This window comes from Canis aureus, chromosome 26 (genome assembly GCF_053574225.1).
Source record: "Canis aureus isolate CA01 chromosome 26, VMU_Caureus_v.1.0, whole genome shotgun sequence".
Lineage (NCBI taxonomy): Eukaryota > Metazoa > Chordata > Mammalia > Carnivora > Canidae > Canis > Canis aureus.
Window position 1 is genome coordinate 38814728 of NC_135636.1, and position 22604 is coordinate 38837331.

At 53.0% G+C, this 22604-nt stretch overlaps 2 protein-coding genes across 8 annotated transcripts in view; one reads left to right on the forward strand and one right to left on the reverse strand.

The window, feature by feature from the left end:
* The window catches only part of SLC12A5 (solute carrier family 12 member 5), a 36469-nt gene extending 20169 nt beyond the window's left edge, over nucleotides 1-16300 (forward strand). For 3 of the 5 annotated variants that reach the window (XM_077873410.1, XM_077873412.1, XM_077873411.1), the window contains exons 9-24: nucleotides 571-741; nucleotides 1045-1143; nucleotides 1287-1344; nucleotides 3218-3392; nucleotides 3997-4115; nucleotides 4435-4533; nucleotides 4810-4929; nucleotides 5181-5285; nucleotides 6413-6581; nucleotides 8516-8711; nucleotides 9795-9964; nucleotides 10331-10462; nucleotides 11342-11449; nucleotides 12600-12722; nucleotides 12816-13037; nucleotides 13603-13722. In XM_077873410.1, coding sequence (XP_077729536.1) covers nucleotides 571-741; nucleotides 1045-1143; nucleotides 1287-1344; nucleotides 3218-3392; nucleotides 3997-4115; nucleotides 4435-4533; nucleotides 4810-4929; nucleotides 5181-5285; nucleotides 6413-6581; nucleotides 8516-8711; nucleotides 9795-9964; nucleotides 10331-10462; nucleotides 11342-11449; nucleotides 12600-12722; nucleotides 12816-13019 — 2048 coding nt within the window. In that variant the 3' untranslated portion in view covers nucleotides 13020-13037; nucleotides 13603-13722. Of the gene's footprint in view, nucleotides 1-570; nucleotides 742-1044; nucleotides 1144-1286; nucleotides 1345-3217; nucleotides 3393-3996; nucleotides 4116-4434; nucleotides 4534-4809; nucleotides 4930-5180; nucleotides 5286-6412; nucleotides 6582-8515; nucleotides 8712-9794; nucleotides 9965-10330; nucleotides 10463-11341; nucleotides 11450-12599; nucleotides 12723-12815; nucleotides 13038-13336; nucleotides 13352-13595; nucleotides 13730-13889 lie in introns of those variants that run through there. The other 2 variants (XM_077873414.1, XM_077873413.1) reach the window with 1 other exon arrangement.
* Nucleotides 16301-18175: 1875 nt separating this feature from the next.
* Nucleotides 18176-22604, reverse strand: part of NCOA5 (nuclear receptor coactivator 5) — a 28058-nt gene continuing 23629 nt past the window's right edge. For 2 of the 3 annotated variants that reach the window (XM_077873416.1, XM_077873415.1), the window contains 3 exons: nucleotides 21122-21321; nucleotides 19488-19808; nucleotides 18176-19026 (listed from right to left, as the gene is read on the reverse strand). In XM_077873416.1, the coding sequence (XP_077729542.1) occupies nucleotides 18437-19026; nucleotides 19488-19808; nucleotides 21122-21321 (1111 nt within the window). In that variant the 3' untranslated portion in view covers nucleotides 18176-18436. Of the gene's footprint in view, nucleotides 19027-19464; nucleotides 19809-21121; nucleotides 21322-22604 lie in introns of all 3 variants that reach the window. The other variant, XM_077873417.1, reaches the window with a different exon arrangement.

A 22604-nucleotide genomic window follows, 5' to 3' on the forward strand; every position in this document is an offset into this window, starting at 1 on the left:
AACATTCTGCAGTGCTGTAGGATAGCTCTCCGTAACAAAGAATTATCTGACTCAAAATGTCAATAGTGCAGAAGTGGGGGAGCCCTGGAAAGGAGAGAAGGGGCATATTTGAGAAATATTTAGAGGAATGATGGACAGAAGTTGGAGATGGTTTGAAATAGAGGGGGGAGGGGAGTAGTTGAGGGCAACATAAAACTGTCTGAATTGATGGTGATGCCATTTGTTGAGATAAAGGATGCAAAAAAGGTTTGAGGTGTCTGGGCACTGAGATCAGTTTGAGAATGTTGAATCGGTCAGAGATAGGTCTTTATGTGTTTTTTCACCCCACCAGACTGGATTATTTGAGGGCAAGGACTAGATATGATTCATGTACAAAGCCTCTACACATGACCTGGCCCAAAGCAGGAGTTTAGGAAATGTTGGTGGAAATAAAATAGAGCCAAGGCCTCCAGGAGGAGTGAGAAATGGCTGACCTTGATCCTTCTTTTTTGTCCACCCCACCTCCTGGCCCTATAGCTCTAGCACCCCGATTTCTGGTCTTCCTCATGAACATCTTGTCTCCCCCCACAGAGAATCTTTGGAGCTCCTACCTAACCAAAGGGGTGATTGTGGAGAGGCGTGGGATGCCCTCGGTGGGCCTGGCGGAGGGCACCCCTATCGACATGGACCATCCTTATGTCTTCAGTGATATGACCTCCTACTTCACCCTGCTGGTTGGCATCTACTTCCCCTCAGTCACAGGTGAAGGGGAGCTCAGAGAGGGAGGATTCAGCCTGGGAGTGATGGGTAGAGAGAGTCAATGATGATGTGGGGGAATTTCTTAGTCCTACAATCTCATCACATAGACAGGAGCTAACAGTCCAGTTCCCATTGCATAGATGAGGGAATTAAGGCTGGGGGAAGCCAAGTAATGTGCCCAAGGTCTCACACCAGGTGGTATGCCAGGACTAGATCCCAGGCTTCCTGACTCCGAGGCTGCTGTCCTTTCTTCTTATTCTGTCTGGTCTCCTGTGGACACTGTCCTAGCTGCTCCTCTGTTTACAGGGATCATGGCTGGTTCTAACCGCTCTGGAGACCTACGGGATGCCCAGAAGTCAATTCCCACTGGCACCATCCTGGCCATTGCCACCACCTCTGCTGTCTGTATCCTGCACTGCTGGTCTGAAACCACACTGGGTGGGGAGGCCTGGAGGGAGGGCAGCTGAAGCCGCTGCCTCCCGCCCAGCTGGTTTGGGAGGAGAAAGGGGAACGTCACCTTGGGGATTCTCCTTCATCCCCTGCTACAGATATCAGCTCTGTTGTTCTGTTTGGGGCCTGCATTGAGGGGGTCGTCCTGCGGGACAAGTAAGTAAGGGAATCAGGGCTGATCCTGTTCTGGGTGGTGGGTATAGGGGGCCAAGTTCTGGGAAACAGACCCAGAAGGGAGTGCTGAGCCTGTGCAAGGGGAATTGTGGGAGGGAGGTAACAGGGGACTGCTTGCAAACCCACTTTCTTATATTTTATCTTTCTCCTGTCACTCCAGCTCAAGAATTTTGGATGCTCTCTCTCTCTCTCTCTATCTCTCTCTCTCTAATGCTACTTCCCTTTTTTTTCTTTAAAATCTATTAACCCATTTAACATTTCCTAGATGTCTATTTATTGGTCACTGTCCAGAGTTCTGGGGGGAATAAACATAAATGACACATGCTTCTTGTCCTGAAGGAGCTCTTTCGGGGCTGGTAACCATAGTCAACAACAGATTTGGAATGTGGAGCAGCAGAAGTGGGATAAAATAAAGTACAGGGGCTCTGGTAGTACAAGGAGACTGCAATTCAGTGTGCAGGGGGCTGGGGAGGAGGAGGTGATGCTGGAAGTGCCTTCTACACATTTTCTCATTTATCCTTCTCACTTCAAATGTTGAGTAGAGATTACTTAGGTGACTAAGAGTGGGAAGGGCACTCTAGGCAGTGGGAACAGCATGAACAAAGGTGGAGGAGAGAAATAGCTGTGTGTGTGTGTGTGTGTGTGTGCATGTGCATGTGGGTGCCTGTAGCTATAAGCAATTCAGAGCTTCTGGAACATACGCTTTTGAAGGATGTGGGCATGTACCACTAGCCGGGTGAAGTAGGAGGTCTTGTCACAGAAGTCAGTTTCCATGGTGCCATCGTGGCTTCTGTAAGGGAAATGAGGCTGGAACCAGTTCTGGAAGCCTGGTTTTTGGTACCAGGACATTAGAGCTTTATTTTATAGAAGATGGGGGAAACTCTGACAGGTTTTAAGCAAAGGAGTGACTTGGCCAAATGGACAATTTGCACATATTGCACTTATTCACTTTTAGGGCAACTTAATCTCCACTTATTTCATTTGATCGTAGACCTCCCACAGGATTCCAAAAGATTCAGCAGGTCATCCAGTAAAATCCTTCATCTGTAGTCCTTCAGCAATGGCCCATTTGAGCAAACCTCTGGTTATACACTCCAGTGACAGGGCTATCTCTGCCTACAGAGGCAGCATCTTTCAATTTAAGATAGTGTCATTGTTAGAAAATGCTTTACTTTGATTCTCACACTGCATAACCATGACCATATGATGAGACCAGAACCCCATTTTTCAGATGGAGACACATTCTAATAAGCTAAGAGATTTTACCAGATTAACATAGTTTTACACAATTGATAATTTTTTATTTTTAAAGATTTTATTTATTTATTTGAGAGAGAGAGAAAGACAGAGAGAGAGCACAAGCAGAAGGAGCAGCAGGCAGAGGGAGAGGGAGAAGCAGACTCCCTGCTCAGCCTGATGTGGGGCTCAATTCAAGGATCCTGGGTTCATGACCTCAGCTGAAGGCAGACACTTAACCGACTGAGCCACCCAGGCGCCCCCATAATTGACCATTTGCTCTAATCATTTTTGGCATCTTGTTCCAGGCATGCTGCTGAGCATTTTACCTGTGCTATCTCCTTTTATCTTGTCACCAATCACATGAGATAGGTTTATAATGGTTCTGCTTTACAGCTGAGGAAGCTGAGGCAAGGAGAGAGCAAACGAATTGCCCAAGACCACACAGTCAGAAAATCCCCAGGGCCTTACAAGCCCTGTCTCCTCCTCTTGCTCCTTTGGAGCCTAGCCCTGGAGTGGGCATACAGCTGGTCCTGAGGTTGGTGTGGGAGACATGCCCTGGAAATTGAGGCAGCATTGCTCATCCAGCATCTCCTATCCCCTCGCTGCTTCATTCCAGGTTTGGAGAAGCTGTGAATGGCAACCTGGTGGTGGGCACACTGGCCTGGCCATCCCCCTGGGTCATTGTCATTGGATCCTTCTTCTCCACCTGTGGGGCCGGGCTGCAGAGCCTCACGGGGGCCCCACGCCTGCTGCAGGCCATCTCCCGGGATGGCATCGTGCCCTTCCTGCAGGTCAGTGGGAGGTGGAGTGTGAGAAGAACAGCCCATCCACTACACCAGCCAGCCAAGCCATTGCCCAGAGAGGCCACCCAGTGAGCCTATGCCCCCCGAGGCCCTTCCGCTCTGCACTGCCACTGAGAAGAATGGGTGTGCCTTATTTGGGATTTGGCCCATGGCAGTGCCATCTCTTGGGGCAGAGTTGTCTGCTCTGAGGGGAGAAACAAATGGCCCTCCTTTGGCTGAGTGATCAGATAGGGAGGCAGCCAAAGGGCAAGCTCTCTCCATGGTGCTTAAAAAAAAAAAAAAAGATTTATGCAGCACATGGTCATGGCCACTTGCTGGCTCCCAGGGCTCCTCTCTATCTGTCCCACAGGTGGTTCTTTTCTCCTTAAGTGATCATTCAAACTTCATTGCACTGAGGTACCAATGCCAGAGTAAGAGAGACAGAGCCAAAGCCTGGCATCCCCTTGCATACCCCCTGAAGGATACAGCATCTGCTCCCCATTTCCTCACTGGTTAGGGGATTTCTGCCTCTGTTGCACTGATTCCCAAGATTGGAGGAGAGATGAGACATCTCTAAGATCTCAGACCTCTACGATGGTTGCTTTCTCTCCAGGTCTTTGGCCATGGCAAAGCAAATGGAGAACCAACATGGGCCTTGCTCCTGACTGCCTGCATCTGTGAGATTGGCATCCTCATCGCATCCCTTGACGAGGTCGCCCCCATCCTCTCTATGTGCGTGCTGGCCTCTTTCCCTCCCAATAGCTCTGAGGGAGGGGGCGTGTCTCTCTACCTGGATCCTCTGGTTGTGGCCCTGGATAGCCCACCCAATTGTTTAACAGTCTGTCTTTTGTTATATGGAGATTCATTCCCACATGGATCAAGGTGTGTTGTAAGGGGATTTGGCCTTTGAATCCCTTCTGAAGCATGAGAATGTGATTTGATCACCTCCTCAAATTCTTATTCTTTCCTGCCCTTTCTTCTCTTATGTTTCTCTTTCTCTTTCTGCCTCCCTTTGCATCTCTGTCTCTCCTGGGTCTTTTCTGTGTTCTAGGTTCTTCCTGATGTGCTACATGTTTGTGAACCTGGCTTGTGCAGTCCAGACACTGCTGAGGACACCCAACTGGAGGCCACGCTTTCGATATTACCACTGGTAGGTGCCCTGTCCCCTTCCCTGCCTGACAGAACCACCCTCTCATCTCCACCCCAGCCCCCACCTCACCCCAGCCCATCCCCTAGGCCTAAGGATCCAAAACTCAAATAGGGATTTGACATTCCTCCATGTCTCCAGCTTTTGTAGCCCAACTAGCATGAGAAGGGTTCTGGAGAGGGTCTCCTTCCCTACCCTATCTAACTCCAGCTGTCTGAGCTCCAGCACCAGGGACATTTCTGCCAGGGCTCAGAAGCTGGGTCTTCCTCCATCATCCAGGACACTCTCCTTCCTGGGCATGAGCCTCTGCCTGGCCCTCATGTTTATCTGCTCCTGGTATTATGCCCTGGTGGCCATGCTCATCGCTGGGCTCATCTACAAGTACATTGAGTACCGAGGGTAAGCATAGGAAGGGGAGGGAATGGGGAAGGGTGGGAAGGGGTGGGGATAAAGGAAAAATGGGGAAGGGGAAGGAGTGATGGGTGGGATTGGGAGACAGAAGGCAGGAGCTGAAGGAGAGGTGAAGCTTTGAGAAAAGGAGGTGGCAGGATGGCTGCACATCTTCTGCCTTGGGGCAGCCGTTTCAGTGTGTGTGGTTCTTACTGATGCCCTTGGCTTTCTTTCCTGGTTGATCCCCCTTGGGCCCCTAGGGCAGAGAAGGAGTGGGGCGATGGGATCCGAGGCCTGTCCCTCAGTGCTGCACGCTATGCCCTCTTACGCCTGGAGGAAGGGCCCCCACATACGAAGAACTGGAGGTAGGTGGCCAGGCACTCATGGTAGGGCCCAGGGGAAGGACAGGAAGGGAGCAGGGTCTGATCCTCCTCATTTGCTTTGTATAATCAGTACCATTCCCACCACAGTGGTTTCCTTCTCAGCCCCAGCCGAGTCTGACCTTCCTTACCTGCAGCACCTGGGGCCGGGCTGAGCTACCATCGTTTCAGCCCTCCATTCATTCCACCATGTGTTTTAAAAATGTATGAATGCATGGTGTGTGCCAGGCGCCCTTCCAGTCTGTGGGACCTAGTGAGCTAATGGTTCCATGGAGAAGGCACACACAGAGACAGATGAATGTAATACCATGTAGCATTTGCTTTGGGAGAGGTGGCCTCATTCACTTTGAGAGTTACAGAGACTCCTAGAAATCTCTAGACTAATAATAATCCCTCTACTTTATTCGTGTGAAGGTCAGGGGCCAGAGAGGGTCTCATGGAAGGCTGTATTGGAAGCAGAATCTTAACTTCCCTCCTCTCAACCCAGGGTGTTTTCTAGCTGAGGGCTCTGCGAGCCTGGCCCTCACTCATCTCCCTCAGGTCACTTTGCTGAGAGTAAGGCCTGAACTCTGAACCATGCCAAGCACATAGTTGGCTGGTGCTTGCTGATGTCTGCTAACCTGGGGCTACCAGAGACCAGGGCTTTGCGTGATCTGTCTGTGAATTCTTAAATTCTTGACACGGGGTCTAGCCCAGGGTGCTTAGAGAATGCTCTTGAACTGAATAGATGAATTTGTAAATGGACAGTGGCAGGTGGATGTTAGATAATTAGGTGAATAATGCATGTATAGGTAAATTAATATGGATACAAGTGGGTGACTGGTGGATAAAATGGATGGGTGGGTGAATGGATGGATGGATAAGTGAGGTGGATGGAGAGATGAGAAGGTGGGTGGGTGGATGTGCGTGTCTGGTTGGATGGGTTGATGTTCAAGGAAATAGATGGATGGATGTTTAGGTGGATGGGTGAGGGATGGGGGTATAGGTGGGTGGGGCTATAGAGGACAGATGGCTAGTAAACTCACAGGGGTACCGTGTGTGGGTGTGTGGTGTGTGGTGGGTGGAGGTTAGGTGGGTGTTGAATGGCTCACACGACCTTGCATCCTCTGCAGGCCACAGCTACTGGTGCTGGTGCGTGTGGACCAAGACCAGAATGTGGTACACCCACAACTGCTCTCACTGACCTCCCAGCTCAAGGCAGGGAAGGGCCTGACCATTGTGGGTTCCGTCCTTGAGGGCACCTTTCTCGACAACCATCCCCAGGCCCAGCGGGCAGAGGAGGTGAGCCAAGGTCCTGGTGGGAGGGGAAGGGCAGGGCACTCAGGAAGACAGGTTTCTCTCTCTCTCTTTTTTAAAGGTTTTATTTATTTATTTATTAATGACACACACACACACAGAGGGAGAGAGAGAGAAAGAGAGAGAGAGAGAGGCAGAGACACAGGCAAAGGGAGAAGCAGACTCCCTGTGGGAAGCTCGGTGTGGGACTTGATCCCAGGACCCTGGGATCACGACCTGAGCCAAAGGCAGATGCTCAACCACTGAGCCACCCAGGTGCCCCTAAACGGGCCCATTTTATGGATAAAGAAACTGAGGCTTAGATAAGTCAGGGCATTTGTCTAAGGACAGAAAACAGAGACCCAGGTTAGGACTACTTGACTCCTGCTCCAGACTTCTCCCTGCCAAAATAGGAATCTTGCAAGTGCTTCCACATCCCTGATTCTTGCGATCCCTACACTACATGGAGTTGGCACTGCATTCACTTAGTACAGGAAGAAACAGGCCCAGAGAGGGAAAGCAGCTTGCCGAAAGTCACAAAGCTGGCTGGAAGCACAGCCGAGATTTATGCCTGGGACCCTGGCTCTGGGTCACCTGCTCCTGTCCCCATCCATGGGCCCATGCTCTCAGAGCAGTGTCTAGAGCCAGGGTGGGCAGGGGCAGGCCCCTCTGCATTATGGGGCAGTCGCAGGTGTCTGGAACCTGGTGGGTGGCGGAGGAAGTGGGTTCTGTCTTTGATCCCTGCCTCTCTCCCCTTGGGGCTGTGGCTAGTTATGGAGAAAGGAAAGGGGGCCAGAGAGAGGCAGGGAGAGATGGGGAGGGGCACCCCTAATGGCTTGTGACAGTTGCTGTTTCTGCCTCACTGGGCCGTTCACACCAATCTGTCAGGGCCCAGAGCTGGAGGCCTCCACTGGGCAGCTTCCCTCAACATGCAGTGGCTGAGAATGTGCTGTGTACTAGGCATGGGGAGATGGGGGATGTATGAGACTGAATCTCAGCCCCCAAGGCGCTCACAGGCTAGTGGGAAGCTGGAACACACCCAGAAGGCTCCAAGCCCGTCTGCTGTTGATGGGGCTTCACTGGAGTTCACATCATCAGAGCAATAGAATGTGTTGAGTGTTTACAGTCTGTCAGGCAACATTCTACCTTACATCATGTCTTGTAATCCTGCCTGTTTCTAAATGACGTAGTGGTCACGACCCCCATTTGACAGATGGGAAAACTGAGGCTCGTAGAAGTTAGGTGATTTGCCCAAGGTCCCACAGCCAGGAGGTGGCAGAGGTAGGAGCCGAAGCCCTCTGGCATCAGGGTAGTAGTTCAGGGTATGGGGGATGGAGTCAGGGCTCTGGAGTGGAATGGGGACACTCATTAGCATGTGGCCGCAAGCAAGTCTTAATTCTTTTGAACCTCAATAGCTTCATCTATAAAATGAGAGCATCAGAAACACTAACCTCATAATCCAGGTGCAATGTACATTTAAAATGCTTATCATTAATGCTGACTTTTAAAAGTTGTTAAAAGCAAATTGTCTGGGCACGCAGAGAAGCCCGGTTCCATTCTGGTCTGGGTGGGGGGTGGTTTCTGAGAAGCTAACATTTGGGTTGAACCAGGTAGGGTGGAATATACAGTGGGAGGGGGAGGTCTGGAAGGTGGTGGAGGGCTGGCAGTGCTGGCAGGGTGCGGGGAAGTGTTGGGTAAGGTTGTGAAGAGCTTTGATGGACCAACAAGGAATGGGGGTCATGGGTGATGGGGAGCCATGCACGATTCTGGTGCCAGAGGCTGACCTGATCGGAGCTGAGCTTCAGGGAGATGGGGGTGATGGAGGGGAGAGACAGGAGGAAGGGAGGCCCCGAGAAGGAGGGGCTGTGCAGGGCCAGGGAGGCCTGAGGCTCAGCCTCATCTGACATGCTGCCACCCCCTCCCCGCCCCCTCATCCCTAGTCCATCCGGCGCCTGATGGAGGCAGAGAAGGTGAAAGGCTTCTGCCAGGTGGTGATTTCCTCCAACCTGCGTGATGGTGTGTCACATCTGATTCAGTCTGGGGGCCTCGGGGGGCTGCAGCACAACACCGTGCTCGTCGGCTGGCCCCGCAACTGGCGGCAGAAGGAAGATCATCAGACGTGGAGGAACTTCATTGGTAACACTGGGTGGGCTGGGGGCAGTGTCGGGCTGTGGCTTCTCCTTCTTGGGCCCTGGGGCTATTTCCTAGACATGACAAGTGTGGAATATGCAGGTGTTGGTGTTCAGAGCTGGCCCCATGCCAGAGGCTGTGCTGGGTGCTGGGGACTCAGGTGTGAACTCAGGGTAGTCTGGGACCCTGCAGAGCTTGGTGGGCCCTGGGAGGGAGTCAGTGGAGGGCAGTGGAAACAGCTACAGCCATGAAGTCAGAGAGGCCTGGGTCTAAACCTCGCCTCTGGCCCTTCCTAGCTGTGTGCTGGTTCACCAGTGACTTCCCCTCTCTGAGCACTAGATTCCTTGGTAATAATATAACTACCATTTGTAGACTGTGTTCTGTGTGTGAGACAAGTTGAGGCTTTCTCTAAGCCTCTCGTCCCCTCAGCAGTCCTGTGAGGGCTATTACCTGTTATCTCTACTTTACTGGTGTGAAACAGGCACAGAGAGATTGAGGATCCTGCTCTAGGTCACGTAGCTGGTTAAACTAAAGGCTGCCCTACTGACTCCAGGCTCTTCTGTGTCCTTTATAGTTGGGTCATAGTTAGAAGGCAGGGGGATTCCTGGGTGGCTCAACAGTTTAGCGCCTGCCTTTGGCCCAGGGCGCAATCCTGGAGTCCCGGGATTGAGTCCCACGTCGGGCTCCCGGCATGGAGCCTGCTTCTCCCTCCTCCTGTGTCTCTGCCTCTCTCTCTCTCTCTCTCTATGTCTATCATAAATAAATAAATAAATCTTAAAAAAAAAAAGAAGGCAGTTGGGAGGATAAATGAGGTGCACAGAAGAGTTCCTAATAGGAAGGGCAGGTGGTGTTATTGCCACTTGACAGATGGCAAAACTGAGGCCCAGCGAGGTTGAGAGGTTTTCCCAAATCCAAACAAGATTAAGTGATGAAACCTACATGGATGCTGGTTTTCTGATGACTCAGGCCAAGGCCAAGGCAGGGTGGGGTGAGACGCTGGGAGCCAGGAGCCTCTGTGACTGCTGCTTGGTGCGGGAGGGGACCAGGATCACTGCTTTCCCATCTGGCCCTGTCTCTGGCCTTCTCCAGAGCTGGTCCGGGAAACCACAGCTGGTCACCTGGCCCTGCTGGTCACCAAAAACGTTTCCATGTTCCCCGGGAATCCCGAGCGCTTCTCCGAGGGCAGCATCGACGTCTGGTGGATCGTGCACGATGGAGGCATGCTCATGCTGTTACCCTTCCTGCTGCGGCACCACAAGGTGAGGGCGCTCATGGCTCCCCGGCTCTGGTCAGGGCCCGCCTCCCCAAGAGCTCCTGGGAAAGCAGGCTGATCACCTCCCTTAAACTGAGATGTTAGGAACTGATTTGGTCTCCTCTTGCAGGTGTGCTTGCGTTGTAAAGGAGAGCAATGCTCCGCCCAAGCAAGGGATACTTTAATGGGGGACCCTTACCTAAGAAGGGGAGTTTTTGTAGGGAGAGGCCGCTGAGATAGAGGATTTCGGGTCTGTGTGTATGTGTGGGAAGGTGGGTGAGAAGGGCGAGGGACGGGGCCTCTCGAGGTTCTGACTCTGGATCTCCTCACTCCATCTGGGCTGGACCTTTCTGGGTCCCCTTCTCCCCTCCAGGTCTGGCGGAAGTGCAAGATGCGTATCTTCACGGTGGCCCAGATGGACGACAATAGCATCCAGATGAAGAAGGACCTGACCACCTTTCTGTACCACTTACGTATCACCGCAGAGGTCGAGGTGGTGGAGATGGTGAGTGCCCAGGAGCCATTCCTGAGCCTTCGGAGTCCTCCCTGGTCCTCTTTCCTCTTGACCCCACACCAAATAAGGCAACTCCCAAATCCATCAGCTGATGATGGTGGATCCCTTCCCCACCTTCTCCACCTCTCAGACTCTCATATAGTCACCCAAGAGTCAGTCTGTCTGTCCGTCCATCCATCCCTCCCTCCCTCCCTCCTCTTTTATAATAGTCATGTCATTGTATGTGAAGCACTGTCTCATGCACTATATATATACATATATATTTTACATATAGTAATTCTCACAACAACCAGTGAAATAGATACAACTATCAACATTTTCATTTTATAGATTAGGAAGGCACAGAAATGTTAAGTAATTTACCCAACAGTACAACTAAGTGGCAGAACCAGGATTTCAACCCCAGCTGGTTGGCTTCAGAGTCCACGCCCCTCACAATTACACTACAGAGCCCCTTGTCCATCTTTTCCTGCAGTTTATTTATCCACCCACCCATCCCTCTGTGTATTCATTAATGTATTCATTCACTCAACCACCCATTCATCCATATACGTATTCATTCATCACCATGTTCCTTTAAAATTTCTTCCCCTTCTCCATTCAGCCAGGTAATTAATTAATCTACTCATTCACTAATTCACCCATTCATACTCTTGGTCCTGAGTTGGGCTGAGCAGGGAATGAGCTGCATTGCCTTCAAGGAGCATTGCCCTGTGCTTCATCCTTGCCTCCCACAGCTATTGGTTAACCTAGGTCATTAAACAGAGAAGCCCCAGCTTGGCAGAAGGAAGGGGGTCTGCCTCCCTTCCCTTGGCCTTGCACCCGAACTCACTGCTTTCCTCCCTTGCCCCCATCCCTGCCCGCCCACAGCATGAGAGCGACATCTCGGCTTACACCTACGAGAAGACACTGGTGATGGAGCAGCGTTCCCAGATCCTCAAACAGATGCATTTAACCAAGAATGAGCGAGAGCGGGAGGTAAGGTTGCCCCGGCTGGGCTCTGAGAGCCTCAAGCTCCTGCCAGCTCTGGGTCTGCACAGTAGGGATGGCCCAGGGCTCATGCTCCTGGTCACTGGCACGGCCTTCACCCTAGAGCATTACTCATCACCCTTCTTCCCCTCAACCCCCCCTCCCAGCACCGGGCTTCCTAGCAGCAGGGGCACACTGCAGCTGCACCTACCAAGCCTGCCAGCCAGGATGCAGAGGGCTTTGGCATGGGTGACAGATTTCCCCCTCTGAATGTGGTTTCTGGGGCCCAACGGAGAACAGTGGAAGCTAAATATGTATGGATGATGATTCCTCAGGGACGTGGGCTGCGAGTGTGGGGGACAAGGGATCATGTGACAGACCCTGTGAGAGTGGGTAAGAGATGGATATTTAGGGATGTGGCTAATGGTGGGAGTTGGGGGCACACTTCCTAGGATGTGGTTGATGGGTTCTCAGGGATAATGACGATGAGCCTCCCATGGGGTATGGGTGTAAGATTGCCCAGGTGTGAGTAACGTGGGACCACTAGTCCCTTGGAGTTGGGACGAAAGCCCCACCTCAGGGAACAGAGTCCTTGGGGGAAATGAGCCACGGTACTCTGGGACTGAGGACTTTGGGGGCAGGTGACAGGGTGCCTGTGGAATGGGTGGCAGATCCTACAGGTGAGGGTGACAGACCATGGTTGAGGGGGCCTCCCAGGTGTGAATAATATATTTCTCAGATTGTGGTTACTGGGTGCTCAGGGAAAGGACTGATGGGTACGTTTTTGAGCTGGGAAAGATGAATACTCCGAGGATGTTGTCCAGGGGTGATAGTAAAAAAAAAAAAAAAAAGAAATGGCAAGTGCACTGACCAATCACAACTGGTACTGGACCATATGCTAAGATAGAGCCTTGCTGGGCCAACTGTTAACCCTTTGGTTGCTGGATGGTGGGGAGGTCAGGGGTTCTGCAGATGAGTTGGAGCGGCCAGGTCAGTGGGCCAATAGCTATTTGGTATGCAAGCACTGCGACATTTTAACAACTGGTACAGTTCCCGAAAGCGTGCCTCTGTGGCTGAACATCAGCTCCCACGGTAGCTCCTGGCAGGGAATGGGTGGTGAGTGAGAGCAGAGCTGGTGCTAACCTGTGTCACTCCCTAGATCCAGAGTATCACAGATGAGTCTCGTGGCTCAATCCGGAGAAAGAATCCAGCCAACACTCGGCTCCGCCTCAACGTCCCAGAAGAGACAGCTGGTGACAGCGAGGAGAAGCCAGAGGAGGAGGTGTGCAGCTGGGTGGTTTAGCCCCAGCCAGTGGGAGCAGAAGCTTTGGTCTCTAAATAGGAGTCACGTGCTGCCCTTTCCTTCATCTCTCAGGTGCAGCTGATCCACGACCAGAGCGCTCCCAGCTGCCCCAGCAGCTCTCCGTCCCCGGGGGAGGAGCCTGAGGGGGAGGGCGAGGGAGATCCCGAGAAGGTGCATCTCACCTGGACCAAGGACAAGTCGGTGGCAGAGAAGAATAAGGGCCCCAGTCCGGTCTCCTCCGAGGGCATCAAGGACTTCTTCAGCATGAAGCCGTAGGGGCCTGGAGGCCGGGGGGTCGGGTGGGGTGGGCCTACAGGGTCCTTGCTCCCCATGGCAGAGCGAGCGAGCAGCGGAGGTCCCCGCGGAAGACTGAGCCCAGACCTTGTCTGGGTTTCCCCATCTGACAACCTGGGGGTTGGGCTGGTGGCCGAGGGTCGGCACTCCCAGGTGTAGGCAGTGAAAGAGAGGAGGGCGTGTGGCCGGGAGAGCGGGACCAGCATGCCCTGGCGCGGGGGGCAAGTCCTCAGTCCCTCCTTCCTCCGCTGACCCCTCTCTCGTTCTTCCTCTCGTTGCTTCTCTTGTGTTTCCTGAAGGGAGTGGGAGAATTTGTAAGTGCTTCGGATTTTTTTTTATTCGCTCTTCTGGGTTGGCCGGGGTCCCTGCTCTCCTCACTCAGCCACGAGCCCTCAGTTCGTGCCCCTGACCTTTGGGGTCTCCGGAGAGGTGTGGGGTTGAGCAGGTGCCGGGCGCCCAGGGCGCCTGGGCCTGGGCCTGGGGAGGGGGGCGCTGGGTCCAGCTCTCCGCCGCCCAGCTCACGCGCCCTCCCCGCCTCCCGCCTCCCGCCTCCCGCAGGAACCAGTCCAACGTGCGGCGCATGCACACGGCCGTGCGGCTGAACGAGGTCATCGTGAAGAAATCCCGGGATGCCAAACTGGTTTTGCTCAACATGCCCGGACCTCCGCGCAACCGCAACGGTGACGAAAACTGTATCCTGGCCCTAAGGTGCGGGGTGGGGGAGCGAGGCGGGCGTCGGGGGGCCGCGGTCCCAGCCCTGGGGTGGAAGAGCCGAGCCCGTGGGGGGGGGGGTCCACCGCGACCTCCGGCCGGCGGGGGCGGGGCCAGGCGTTCTCCTTGACGCGCGCGCAGACATGGAGTTCCTCGAGGTGCTCACCGAGCACCTGGACCGGGTGATGCTGGTCCGCGGCGGCGGCCGCGAGGTCATCACCATCTACTCCTGAGAGCCGGCACCTGCCACGCGGGCCCGAGCGCGCCCGGCCGGCGGCCCCGGAGCCCTCGCCGCGCCCCCTGCCGCTGTCACCGTTTACATACAGACCCTGTGCCCGCGCCCGGCCCCTTTCCCCGCTGCCTGAAGCCCGGAGGCCGCGCCGCTCGGGGCTGACTCGGAGAGGACCGCCCCGCGCGGAGGCCGGAGCCCGAGCGCCCCTTTGGCGCGCTGCTCCGCGGGCCCAGCCTCGCCCCGCCGGAGGAGACGCTGCAATAAGGCCGGGGAGGCGCGGGGCCGACCCTCCGCCGCCCCCGGTCCTCCTCGGCGGCCCCGCGGGCGCGCGGCGGGGGGGCTGCCTGGGCCCGAGCGGCCGCCCCCCCCCGGCGGGGCCGCGCCTATACATAGTGTACAGGAGACATCGCGTGTATTTTTAACGTCCCCATATTTCTGTGACTAGAAGCGCAACGGACTTCTCCGCCCGCCGCTGTCGAGCTCTCGGGCTGGGGCGCCCGGGGAGGCAGCGGCCCCGGGAGGCTGGGTTTTCCCGGACGTCCGCGAGTTTGGGAGCAGAAGTGCTTTCGGCCCAGGCGGGAGTCGCGGTCCTGGCCCCTTGGCGCCCCCGCCCCGCTCTCGCCGCCTCGCCCTTCCCGCGCGCCCCTGGCTTCCGACCTGCCCGCGACTTCTGCTCCGAGAGGGGGTGAGCCGGCGTCGGGCTCGTCCTGGGCCCGCCTCCCCGCGGCGGCGGGGGCGCGCGCGGCCGCCGGGACAGGGGCGGGGCTCCCCGGGGGTGGGCGCCGGCCGAGGAAGCCCCGCCCCCGTGCCTTCGCGGGGGGCAGGCGTCTCCGCGTCAGCTCGTCGCCTGCTCGCCCGACCCCGTGGCTCCTCGCCAAAGACTGAATCCGGGGAGCTGGAGGGCGTCCCCTCCCCGGAGTTGCGTCCCTGGGACAGGCGAGGGAGGAGGGGGGCGGCGATTGGGTTTAGGGCCAGACCCACCGGGGAGGCCCCAGCGCCGCCCCTGATGTTCCCTCTTCTGTCCCCGTCCGGCAGCTGGCAGCTCGGGGCGCGGGGACCCCGTCGCCTTCTCCGCGCCCCGGGGCCGGGCCTCGCCGCCCAGCAGCGGCCTCCAGCTGCGTCTCCCAGGCACCTGGGCCTGAGGGAGGGCTGGAGTCGCCATGTGCTTTGTTCTTAGCGCCTCTGCCCTCCTCCAACTAGGACCCAAGGCCTTGGCTTCTCCAACTCCAGTCCTTGGCGCTTTTGCTCCAAGCAGCCCCATCAGAGGCGCCCTCTATCCCTAGGGAAGGCGCATTGGGCGGGTTCCCTTCCCCCAGGGCACGATACTAAGGGGGCAGGCCCTGCATGCTCGTTCCAGCGCCCTCTGGGACTGGGTTCAGTACCTCCAGCCCCAGGGCCCTGACATTTGCACCTAGTTAGACATCCTGCCTGCCTCCCAGAACTGGGGCTACTGGGTACTCCTGACCTCACCACCTCCTTCCCTTTGAGCCCAAGAGCTGGAGCTGTTGCCATCTATAGACTGGGTCAGGTGTGGCTGGAGGTAGGTCTGGATATCTCCCCGTTAGGCCAAGGCCCTCTGAGATTTGATGAGGGGGCCAGATAGACTTTTTAGAAAGTTGTATTAGGACACCAGGCCGCCCCCCTCCCCTCCCGGCCTCTTCCTGAAGACTGCCCTCCCAGAACCACAGCTGGGTCCAGCCTTCCCAGCGAAGCAGTGGGCTGAGCAGAAGGGGAACGGGGCTGTATCAACACCAGTTAGGGAACCAAAGTTATGCTGTCTGGGCCCGGAATGTCTGGTTGGCAAGAGCAAAGTTTCCGTTGATGAAGACAAACATCCCACAACAAAACCCAAGTTTTCTGTGCTACATGTGCAATATTTGTTATGAATGTTATCACAAGTCACTCATCAAATTATCTTTATAACCATTGTAGCTAGATGTTTCATGTCCATTCAAGTGACTTTTATTCCGAGTGCAATATTTCAATAGCCTTGTAGTGATAACTAGTGTTGCTTTTGTTTTAGACGATCTATGTGCAGGGCAATGCAATGAAGTTGAAACCCTTGTATATAGGAGAGGTTGCAAACCAAATCAAGATTATTTATTACTATTATTAGGCCTGCCTTTAATTTTCAGTGTGTTTCAGTATTCCGCATTCTGCCTCAGTACTGATCTTGTGTTCTTCGTGCCAATACGGAAAGGAGCGCGTTGGTTCTTTCCTTCATTGTTGAATGCTCCCATTTAATGCTTTACAGCTTTTACTGTATTTTTTAGACTCCCGTCTGCACAAAATGCAATAAAAATAATTTTATTATACCCTTTACAGCCTGAGGTGTGTTGTTTGGACACTTAAGGGGGAAAGAGGAATAGGTGGGAAGAGGGGTACTCGAGGTAGCTCTTCAGGAGCCTAGTTTGCTCATCACATCACACCCTGACCTTCACTGACAGAAAGGGGCTGGTTGCCTGCTGTTCAGACTGCCGTGGAGCCCTGTCCTGGAGAGCACTGCCATCATCCTCCTAGAGCAAGCACTCAGCAGGTCAGGCTTGGCACGATCCCTAGCCCACCGGAGGCCTAGTGCAGTCCCTTCACTCCCCTGCCCCGGGGTTTCCTAGTGGGGCTGGCTTAAATGCTCTTGCAGGCACTCACAGCTTCTAGGACTCTATGGTTCTCTCAACTCCTCACATAACGCGAGAACAGAAGGTGGCAACTGAGAGGAAATCAAAATAGGAGAGTGCCTCACGCCAGGGGCCAGAAATGGCCTCCTTGGGATCCTGTTTTCCTCTCTTAGAGTAAGAGGACGAGCCTGCTGCCACACTATAAGTCTACCATAAAAAAGGATGTTTAACACAGCATCAAAATTAGCCAGTAGGCTTAGTTCTTGACTGTTACGGAAGCTTCTAAGTAGGTGGGATGCATGAGGAGAGCCTAGGGTTAGGAGGTCTTCAGGCCTGACCACAAGAGGATGACAAAGGGGGTAGATGGAAACCAGTCTGTGCTCCATCAGGGACCCTCACCTTCTGACCTTGAGAGGGAATGCCCCTGCAGATATTCACACCCCAAAAAGACAACACAGATTTTACTTTTTCATTTTAATTAAAAAGTAATCATCTCATCTTATTAACAACACAGAATTCCAAAGAGAAAAAAAAAAACACTCTATAACACAAACAGGTCAGAACGTAAAACGCTGCCACCTGGGGACCTTGAATTTTTGAAATCATTGTTTGCTCAGCCACTGGCAGGGACTCAGCTGAAGTCACTGCTCTTCCTCGTCCCTGCCAGGGGCCCCTTGAGACTGATCCACAGGGCTCTAATGAGCACCATCCCTAGGGAGAGGGCAGCTTCCTTTGGCTCCATTTAGAGCAGCAGCCAGAAGTCCTCCCTCTAATAATTTCACTCTGGCTCAAAAGTTATGAACAGCCACCTGTAACAAGGACATGTCCAGCTACCAAAAGTCTGACATCAAAATGGTCCCTACCTCCTGCTGCTCAGAAAACAGAACAGGAGTCCAGATGAAAATAAGAGCCTGATTTCTGAGCCAAAAGCTCAATCACTTGGGGAAAAAAAAAGGGAGGGGGGTGTTCCCTGCCAGAGTCTCCAGCTGCCTTTTCAGAGCCTCCATGAAAACTAGCACTGGAGAGGAAGAGGCTGACAGAAATGTTAAGGGGGTGAGTGGTCAGGGTCCAGATTCACAGTTCCTATTGAACTGCTGGAGACTGGAGCTATTCGGTCCACTGGAGAAACTCCAATGAAATGGAGAGGAAAAAAAAAAAAAAAAAAAGAAAGAAAACCCTAAACCAACCACCCTGGATGATGCAGAAAAGTGCTTCCTTCTATGGCTGCCATGGACACTTCTCAACAACTCCAGAATACTTCATTTATGAATCCTCAAGCAGGCCCCATAAACATGGGATGAGGAACGACAACGACAACACTGCTGGCCTAGCCAAGACCAAGCCCAGACCAAGCCCTCTGCAACCCCAGGCAGGAGTTACAGAATAGGGGCTTGAGCTCTGGTCGGCCTGCGCGAAGCTAGAAAACCTTGGTAAATTCAAAATTAATAAAGGCGGTGGCGACTGGCATGAAATGCCATTCTAAACTCAGCCGATCGTGCTTGGCTTCCTCCTGTCCCCCAACCTCCATATCCAGCAGACGGAGACCAGAGTAACCCATGACATATAAACTGAGACACCTATACTGCCCAAGTGACCCCAGAGATATTTATTTTCTACAAAACAAAAAACAAAAACAACAAAAAAAGATACACCCCCAAATGCAGTATAAACTCTGACTCTGGAAGGAATAAGCAACACAGCCTCAGGCAGAAGAGAGCAGGTGGTAGAAACATTCGATGTAGACCTGGAGAGGCGCAGAGAACATCCTCCAAATAACTATTTGAACGAAGTAGGTGGGAGGCCAGGGGATGAGGGGACTGGGGGTAGTTGAGAGATTAGCCTCAGTAATGCCTCTGGTAAGATCCCATTGGGGCCTGGGGCCGCCCCACCTGTGCTGTGGTTTGGTTAACCAGGTGGGAGAGAGCAGGGCCACTCTGGATCAGGGTGTCCAGAGCCTTCTGTACACTTGGATTGTCAAAGTTGATACCTGTGGAAGACACAGACCTCTGGCTAGCCATGTTGCTGGCAGGTGCCAGGCGACTGGAAGGCTGGCCAAAGAGCCCTTGGGAAGGAGCCCCAGGCCTGGGGCCCATGTTCCGAGCAGATCCCGCCTGTCCCAAAATGTTTGGAGGCTGATTGCCAGAGGCCTGTGATCTTTGCTGAGGCTGGCTGTTCACTGCTGTGGAAAAATTCTGGTTCTGGGTGTTTCCGGCAACGACTGAGGGAGATGCAGAGCTGCTATTGGCCACAACCGTGCCACTATTGAAGAGGCTGAGGATTTTGGCCTGAAGCTCTTGCTGGGAGGTGGGGGGTGCAGCTGGAGTGGGTGTAGCAGAGGGGAGCACTTGGCCGCTCTGGAGCGGTTGGGAGCTTGGCTGTGTCTTCAGCGAGGCACCCGAGGTCGCCCCGAGTGGTTGGCGGGAAATCGGGCCTAAAAGACAGAAGGAGGAGGTATCGGGTTGAAATACCCTCCGTGGGCAGGAGGCTTAGCAGCCAGGGAAGAACAACAATTACTGATCACATCAATCACATGATACACAGACTATAACATCAACTTCCCAAAGGGGCTACTTCATGGTATGTGCTGTCCCCAGAAAACAGCTTAATTGCCCCAGAGGACTACTTAAGGAAAAAAAGGGCATCCATCTCAGTTACCAGGTGGCCAGCAATCCTAGCCCACCCAACACCACATTAACTACAGGGAATGAAATTCACTTCCCAGATCTTAAGTTACCATTATATCAGCAAGGACAGCCCATGGGAGAACCCAGGGCATGAGCTCATTCCCCTTACCCACCCCAAAGAGCCTGGGCCTGCCACCCTCCCAACAGAGCCTGGGGGTTAGAGAAATGCAGAGTCAGAACTTCACCTCGGCCCTGCCACGTAGCTCACCAGGCAGAGAGTCGGTGCTGCTCCTCATAAGGCGCTCCTTCCGCTCTCGCAGGTAGTTGATGATCTTGTCAGTCTCCTCAGCAGTGAGGTACCTGTTGTCTGCTAGTAGGTTGATGAGGCTTTGGATGGCTGGAGGGTGCCCCCCACGCACTCCTTCATCGGGGCCCCCGCGCTCCCTTTCCTGCAGGATGGCCTCATCGGCCATCTTGGCTGCCTGTCTGGCAATCTCCTCACGTTCCTTCTCTCGACACTCGTTCTTGTAGCGCTCATAATTTCTGGCCACTAGCACCATGGCATCTGCCTGTGGCATGTTGCGATGCTCTGCAGGAGAGAATGACAGGACTTACTTTATCCCCTGACACACCTGAGTGCCTACCTGCTGGATTCTACCGGGCCTTTCCTAACCTCAAACCAGCAAGAAAACCATTTTGGTGACAAAAAGCTGTGGGATAGGGAGCAGAGAGGAAGGAGATGAAGGCTGGGAAGATAAGTGAATAGATTTCTTTGGTGGGGAACACACACCTTTCACAGAGCTGGTTCTTTGGGGGAATTCCTAGATCACAGACTTGTAGCAAAAATCAAAGAAACACGACCATCTCCCAGAGATTCAAAAAGACCACATAGGGAATAACCATGGGAGGCAGGCCGCAGGGTGCCAAAAAAGGCCTTCTGTAAAGCCTGCTCTCCACTGAGATGCTCAGCACAGAGCCAGCCTACTGTTTTTGAATTCATCAGTTCAAAGGTCATGGATTAAGATCAAATGTGACCCTAAATAACCTCCTCTCCTCAGCTGGGGGCAACATGACTTACAGGGTGGTAAGAAGCCTCAGAACTTTACATAAATGTCCTCACACATCTTGAGAACTACTCGAGAGACAAATGACCAAATGACCTAGTGGAGAACCTTACGTATTTTATGGTTATGGGTGCAACCCATCAGGTAAAGAGGTTCCGAGTGTGGTGGGAAAAGGTAAAAGTCTGCCCTGGAGGAGCAATGACCAGGGCATCAGTTGTCTGAGTCCCAACATTCTGAGTTGGGACTACTACTACTACTACTAAAAGCGACTTCAGGGAAGGGCTTCAAGGGCTTCCTGGGCCTCCTCCTTGCCCTTCTGCCCCTTCAACTCCTCTAATACACTTGTACACAGTATCCTCATCGCCTGTTGTATTCTCTGTCCCTTATCACGAAGTCTGGTGAAATCAAGGATTCTCTTGCGCTCAGTGCAGTGTGCGCCAGGGTGCGCATCTCTTCTCAAGTGACTTCATGTTGGTAGCTTGAAACAGGACAAAGTGGGAGCATTTACACCACAGAGATTAGCCAATGCTGTAAACCACACTGCTTCCTGATCCCTCCCCAGAACTAGTTGTTAAACATTTGCCAGTATCCTACTGTCTATACCTATGGGCTAAATATACGGTGTTCTATACAGTAGGCCCAGAACTGTCTCCACTGAAAGAATATCAGACTCAAGAAATGACCATGCAGGCTTCTCCAGTATGCTTCTAAAAGCGCCCTACCATATTTGAGTGACCTGCAAGTTATTTGCCCAAACCTGCTTCTTCTGAGTAAGGTATGAAAGAATTAATGGACTAGTGACTACCTCTGGAATTCTGATATACTTGGGCCTCCATACCTTGTGGGGTTCCAAACATGATGTTGACTGTGCAGGAGCGGTGAATCTGGTGTTGCTGGGTGATGACAATAGCAAAAGGAGACCCACCCCTGCTAACATCCTCCAAGGCTTGTGACAGTGACACCTCTGTGTTGAGGAAGATCAAGTCCACTACCATGCCTAGGTCTCGTACCTTTCGCCCCACAGATTCAGCATAATCTCTGTAGAAACAAATAGGATCCAGGTGAGCACTCCCTGACCAGCTCCCAATCTGTACACTGCTGCACCTCAGCCAGGAGTGTGCTCCTATCACGAGTTCAAATCTTAGCATATCCAGTGTCTCCCTAGTGTCCACTTCAGGATCCAAGAATCTAGACCAATTCCTTCTTTTACACTAGTCCAGAGTGGTTATGACTAGCTAAGAAAGGTCACACACAAGTTGCCAACAGCACAGTACTTAGTACCCAGGTCCTTCTCTTGGTCCTGTAGTCCAGTGGTCCTTCCTTAAACACCATCCTCCTGCCTAAGACTTGTAACATGTATCTGTCTTTGGGGTGGCTGCATAATATAATGGAAAAAGACATGGGCTTTAATGCTAGAAAGAGAAGTCTGGATCCCAGCCTTATTGTTTACGTGTGAAGATTTAAGCAAATCCTTTAACCTCTTATGAAACTGTTTCTTTACCAATAAAACCAGAACAATATGGCTCAGTTCCTGTCATTCCCTTGACCTTCTCTCCAATCTAAATTAGATCCTTGATGTATTTCTTCTCTGAGGGCTCATCACCAATACATCCATTTTTGTCATCTGCCTGACGAGGGTGTAAGCTCCACAACAGGAAGGGGCCCTGTGCATGCTTACCATCACAGCCCCAGTACCTAGATTCGTCATACATATGGGAAATGAGCTGAATGAATATATATGTGACGGGAGGAGTGTAAAGATTAAAAATAATTTAAGTAAAGCACCAGCAAAGGGGTAGAAGAGTAGGTGCTCAGAAAATGACAGCTATTATCATGTGTCGAGAACAAAAAAAAGCCATCTACAGTTAAAGCGGTATCTATCTCTGACAAGGCAGCCCAGAGCCTGGAGGTTCTTCCTGCCGCTTGGTGTCCCAACACCTATTTCCCTAGTCTCTGCCTTGAAATTAGCTCTTTAACCCCAAACTGCTAGAAAACACATGAAGTTATTTACTAACCACCTGGGGAAAGGGAAGATAGCTAGTGCCAAGCTGCAAGTTGCTATGCTTCCTTCTGCCTCTCCGCTCAGTCTCTTTAGGAAATAATGTGAAAAAGAGGTGTGCAGAGAGGTACTGTAAACTCTGGACTGGCTAGAAGGGTCTCCTAACAGTTCTGCAAGATCATGGCACTACACAAAGAAGGCTTGGCTGACAAATGCAGAGACATGTGCCTCCCAAAGCACTGGGGATTCGGGTTTTTCCATCAAGGGAGCATCTATTGCTTTGCATGACCAACATATATTCTCTCTTCAATATTCCTTTGGG